Below are 6030 nucleotides of genomic sequence, written 5' to 3' on the forward strand. Positions count from 1 at the left end.
GTTTTTTGTCACAAATGATGGGGATTTTTTACTTTTTTGTCTTTTTTTAAATCTGCATGCATATTATAACATTGTGAGAATGATCCTTGTGTACATGGATCTGCATAATAAACCAAAAATGCTGTAGTTTGCATGCCAGGCCAGTAAATGGTGGTGTAACTCTGTTATGACACATCAAAGAAGAACACTGTGAACATGCGGGAAGTGCAGCTGTGATGTCACCATTCTCACAGGATCTGTGCATTGCATGGCGATGGAAAGGGTGGCATTTTCAGAAGATTACACTCAGCAACCTGGTTTTGAGTTTTCAGGTCCCCAAATCACTGTTTTTGTGTAAACAAAGGGCCAAACTGCAACAGAAGTTTAACATTTCATGCAAGAACTGTTGCAGTGTAAATGGCCCCTAAGTTGCCATTCCAAACAGATTTTGAACTGCAAACTAGAAAGCATGAGGCCAATCACTTTCACAAATATTAAATTTGGGTAAATTTCCCTGTTGTCATAATTGACCATTTCATTTTTTTCATCCAGTTTGTTCCATTCCGGGACTACATCGACCGCTCAGGGAACCAGGTGCTGAGCATGGCCCGGCTGGCTAAGGACGTCCTGGCAGAGATCCCAGACCAGCTGCTGTCCTTCATGAAGAGCCGGGGCATTGAACCCCGCCCCCCTCTGCCCGCAATCTCTGACTCCCCATCAATGTCCACCACCACCACCACAACCACCAAACTCTCCCCCAAGGAACGCAACATGCACGCCTGAGACGAGGACAGTGAGCGGGACAGTACGGTAGTTAGAGATTCAGGCAAAGGGAGATGTGTGTGTGTGTGTGTGTGTGTGTGTGTGTGTGTGTGTGTGTGTGTGTGTGTGCGTGTGTGTATTTGTGTTGCAAGGATTTTGATTTTCACATTGACACCTGCCAGAGGAGAATACATTTGTTTCAAAGTGTTGGTGTGCAGGATTCCTCCAACAAGATCTACACCAGAAATGTAGAAAATGCACTTTCGATTCTTTAACATTTCTGGTTCTGACTTGGTCATCAGCTGTCACGATGCACCCCTCTGGAGGTGTAACACAACTCTGAAAATACCCACAAGCTGCATCTCAATCAAAAGGACAGACGTAGTTTGGCACTTTTTCCTCTCATCAGTTCCAACATTTCAAATAAGTGACTAAAGCCTCTGTGGACTTTTTGCCAAAACAACTTCTGCTGAGATTGAGTCTACAGATGACATTGTTCCTGCTCACAGTGAGAAAAGTGTCTGCTGTAATCGAGTAATAAATCCTGAAGTTGTCTGTAACTGATTACTATCAGTTGTAAAGAAGACGGCACCGAGGCTGATGTCCTTTCCTTGTGTGTTTATTCTCAGGGCATTTCAATAGCTTGACAGCAACACAGACAATTTCAAAATGGAGAAGCAGAAATTTAAAACTTGATAAAATTGGCTTGAATTCTTTTGAAAGAAGGCAATGAGCAGCTTAAAAAGGAAGGAGCCCCAAAAATTAGCAAGACATTTTAAAAAGGTACAAGAAAATTACCTAAAATTAGTAAAAAAAAATAAAAAAAAATTTAAAAAAAGAATAAAAAGAACAAGAATATGATTTGGGAAAAGTGCTTAAAGATTAGAATTTTGAATAATAATAATTTTTTAATTTTGAAAAAGTATAAATATGTAATTACATTTATAAATAAAGTTTTTCCCTATCTGTTTTCCTTCTCCATAGACATTTTCCCTAGCTTTTTAAAAATAATTTTCTAACTCTACCAACTTTTCACAGTTTGTGAACCTTTTCTTATCAAGTTGCTCACTGATGTTTTTGAAAGAAATTAAAACCAATTTGATCAAAGGTTGAAATAATTGTGAAAGGCATCAGAAAGCAGCACAAGAAAAGTGATGTCGCTCCAGGTTTGAGAGGGTTTAATTTTGTCCTGGTGGTGGAATCAGGGAGCCAGTTGTTTTTATTCCTTCATGAAAATATATGCTGTACATTACTGTATGCTAAACATGAAATTCAAATGTGCTTTTATGTAAAGAGTCAGAGAATGTTCTACATTTCAAGGTCAGCTTCCAGAGACTGAGCGTCAGAAAGTTGAAACTCATCCCTCGTGGACACAAAGGGAGGCTCCTACAAGCACCTGCTGCAAGCAGGAAATATATATGGCCATGAAATTGGCTGGGGATGGAGAACAGACTGAAATATTCTCCACCCCACCCGCCGTACAATTTAACAATATTGTGAGGAACAGACTATTTCAGCCGCGGTTTCAAAGCCCTGTGCCCTGCTGTCCCCCCTCTTCCTCTGAATTGTAACTCTCCCAGCTGGGGCTGTCATTTGGGATGAATCATTCATGAGGTGGGTGCCTCTGGTTCTCAAACCGTCTGCAGCGTGTACCTGTTTAAAATGAATCGAGATGGCCAGTGTGCATTTCACAGGCCAAAACATTTCATATGTAGCAGAGAATGTGTGAAAGTGTCAGGGTCACCTTTACTTTTCTTCTTCTTTTTTTTTAACCTGTAAAAAAGAAACCACTAAAAAGAGCAAAAAGTGTGAGAAAGGTTCAGTGCCGTGTCACAACCCAGCGGCCATTATAAAATATGGGCATTGTATGTTTCTGCAAACCACAAATATGTTACATTTGCATGTTTCACATACATCATATGAATTGATGGCATGTATGACCTGACTTTGTCATCAGGAGGCAGCCGTTCTCACTCCAGACTCATTAAATAGCGCCACTCTGTCAGTGCTTTTGGAGTACAAGCATGATGCCAAAAGGCACCTTCTGCAACGGTGTCAGTTGAGAACAGAGCCGATGGCGTTGTTATCATACGCTGGCAAATGGCCGAATGGCACCGGGCTGTCCTAAAATCTTAGACATCCTAAAATCCTAGAAATGTCCTAAAGTCCTAAAAATGTCCAAACATCCTAGAGATGTCCTAAAATCCTGGAATTGTCCTAAATCCCTTGAATCATACTAAAATCCTAGAAATGTCCTAAATCTTAGAAACAGTCTAACATTCTAGAAATGTCCTAAAACCCTAGAAATGTCCCTTAATTGGGACATTTCAGGGGGACAAATTTCTAATTGGGACAAATGTCCAATGTCCAAATGTCCTAGAGATGTCCTGAAATCCTGGAAATGTCCTAAATTTCTTGAATCGTGCTAAAATCCTAGAAATGTCCTAAATCTTAGAAACAGCCTAACATTTTAGAAATGTCCCCAAATCCTAGAAATGTCCTAAAATCCCAGAGACATGAATGGGGCTGCTGGGATTGGCCTTTGGCCTTCTGTCACTTAGCAAAATTGGCCCCCAAGCAAAGCAGGTGCTGCTCTTTGGTTTCAATGTATATGTTACATAATGTGCAAATGCAATATATTCATGGTTTGAAGAAATGTACAATGCCAACATTTATTCTGGCACCTGGCTTGTGTTTTTAAAGTCCCTCGGCCTGACTGCTTCTGGAAATGCACAGTTTTCCCTCATCAGTTCTGCTGTTTGATATATGGCTTCATAATTCCTGCGGCTGTCAGTCAGGGCTCATCAGCTCCTGTAGACTCAACACACTGATTTGCAATGAATGCTGAATTTTTTCCAAATGTGCTCTTTTTATTCCCTGATTCCATTCATTATGCCTTTGTTGTGTGCATGAATGATTCAAGTGAAAGTGGGCGAGTACTGCAGTAGAAACCCCACATTCATTTCTCTTTGACAAGCTGTGCTCTCTTTTCCTCACATACACTCCTAAAAAACTGATACTGTGCAGCTCATTTGGAACTTTTTGCTCTCTTGACACGTGCTGTGGGCTTACAACCACTAAAAAGGAAAGGTTCAACCTAACAGCAGCACCAAAATAGAAATTCAGTGAGGTGTGTAAAGCCAAGAATAACAATAATGAATGGATTCATCCGAATTTCTCTGGATTATTAAGCATGTGTCATATTGTATCAGAAAGGAAATGGATATGTGGCCTTATTTCTGTCATAATCCTACAAGTGCGAGGGAGGACTCTATTTTTCTATGATAAAACAGGATATCCATGTTATTTTGCATGCTTATTTGGCTGATATGCTGCCAATGATTGTACTTGTTCGGAAAAAATAATGTACATGTATCTTTATTCATATCTGAAAATGACTTCAAACAACATTCCTACATGTGTTCACGTGTGTACTGTGCAGGAGCGTTCTTTCTATTTCTACAATGTACAGTTTACCTGAAGGAACTGCCGATGTAATAATCCCAAACATAGAGGAGATTCGTGAATAGTATGCATGCACGTGTGTTGTGGTCAACAAGTACACCAACCCAAAGTCACAAAATGTATTGGATACTTTTCTATAAAGCATGTTGAGCTTTCTATACAGTGTGTACAGTATTAGTTGATGACACTGACAGACATTATACTGCTCACTACTTTCCCCAGTCTTGTGTGTTCTGTACAGCCTATATGTAGGTACGGTGAAAAATACATCTGAGGCCATGTACAGAATATTTTGTGAAGTCTTCCTTCCATTTTGTTCCTCTCTGATACTCAAAATATGTCTATTATTTTTGTCTCCATTTGTGTTGGCCAGAAATTATATAGAGGTTTGTCAGTGTTTTCTAGCTTTTGCTTAGAAACCAAATAAAGATATTGTTTAAGGCTCATCTCTAGTCCGTGCCTGACGGTAATTACTGGGTTATGTTATGACTGTAGAAAAAAACTTGCTGAAAGAAGAGCAGTCTGAGAAAGGCCTATTGACTTTTAGTCCTCCCAAATTTATATTTTGATACCGTTGTGGGATTAATGTAAATAGTTTAATTTAAAAGATGTTAATGTCCTGGCTGCCTGATTTTTATTTAAGATGACTGAATTTGAGAAGTTGAATCATAACAAAATTGTCTTCTCAAATTCATTCAACTTAAACTTGTAAAGCTGCCTGGATACTATATTTTTTAAGTTAAAACTTTTTTTTTTAAACAATGGTATCAAATAGTTGCAAAGTTGCTTTAGTGTGTGCAGTGGGTCATAAAGGTGTTATTTGCCTCATTTTTCTCTAATTTTATTTTGATGTGCATGATAACAGACATTTAAAAAGTAATGTGTCATGTAAAGTATGCAATTACATTACATTATTACATTATTATATGCAAGATTAAGGGGCATTTATTAGCAAAACTTGTATAATATTCATCATTGTGTTTCCTTTAATTTATAAGCAAATAGTGTTTTTGTTGCCTTAGAGTGAGTTGTTTATATCAACGTACAAAGTGGGTCCTCTTCCACAGAGTCTGCCATGTTGTTTCACAGTATACCAGAGCAGACAAATTTAACTCTGGCTTTAGGGCAATTTTCACCTTCATCGGCCACTATAGTTTCTTACATGCTTGGCACACGGGAGAGGTCTCCATTTAACAACTTCACCACTAAATGCCACTAAGTCCTACAAACTAGACCTTTAATGTTCAGCCTTTAGTTTTTAATAAATAAATCTAAAAATTGCAAATTATACTTCTAATATACACATTGGTAGCTACTTTTTAAAAAATCCCTTTTTTCCACACCTTATGATGCAACTAAGACACATAATCAGTGATGTAACCTAATGTTTTGTTGACTTTGCATCATAGGGGATGTGTTAAAAATTATAAACAAACACACAAAAAAAATATTATATAGATTACACCAGATAAAATTGTAAATTTTTTGCCTTTATTAGGGATCCACCCCCTTCTCCACTCCAGTAATATCAGTACTACAGTCCTTCACTACAGGCCTACTCAGTGAAGAAATACATCTTTGCTATTGGCCTACACCTTATAGAAAGTTGTCAGACTGTAGTGAAGTGATTTTATCATACAATTTATTATTTACTGAATTTTTTAAAAACTTTTTTTTTAAAACAACATAGAGTGGCCTATGTTTTATTTTCCTCTGCATGCCTTTATCATCAAAATCAGTAATTTATTTGTAGTAGAAAATGTTTAATGCATTGTTTAAACCCCGGGGGTGCCATGATATTTAAACATTGGTTTAATCACGGAG

The 6030-nt window shown here is 38.0% G+C and overlaps 1 protein-coding gene across 1 annotated transcript in view; it reads left to right on the top strand.

Moving 5' to 3' along the window:
* The window catches only part of LOC121949536 (copine-9-like), a 246154-nt gene extending 241502 nt beyond the window's left edge, over window positions 1–4652 (top strand). Inside the window, exon 20 of the mRNA XM_088082828.1 lies at window positions 532–4652. Within this exon, the coding sequence (XP_087938954.1) occupies window positions 532–762 (231 nt within the window). The 3' untranslated portion in view covers window positions 763–4652. The remainder of the gene's footprint in view (window positions 1–531) is intronic.
* The last annotated feature ends 1378 nt before the right edge of the window (window positions 4653–6030 follow it).

This window comes from Plectropomus leopardus, chromosome 2, assembly GCF_026936395.1.
Source record: "Plectropomus leopardus strain MGB_pleo_1.0 chromosome 2, ASM2693639v1, whole genome shotgun sequence".
Classification (NCBI taxonomy): Eukaryota; Metazoa; Chordata; class Actinopteri; order Perciformes; family Serranidae; genus Plectropomus; species Plectropomus leopardus.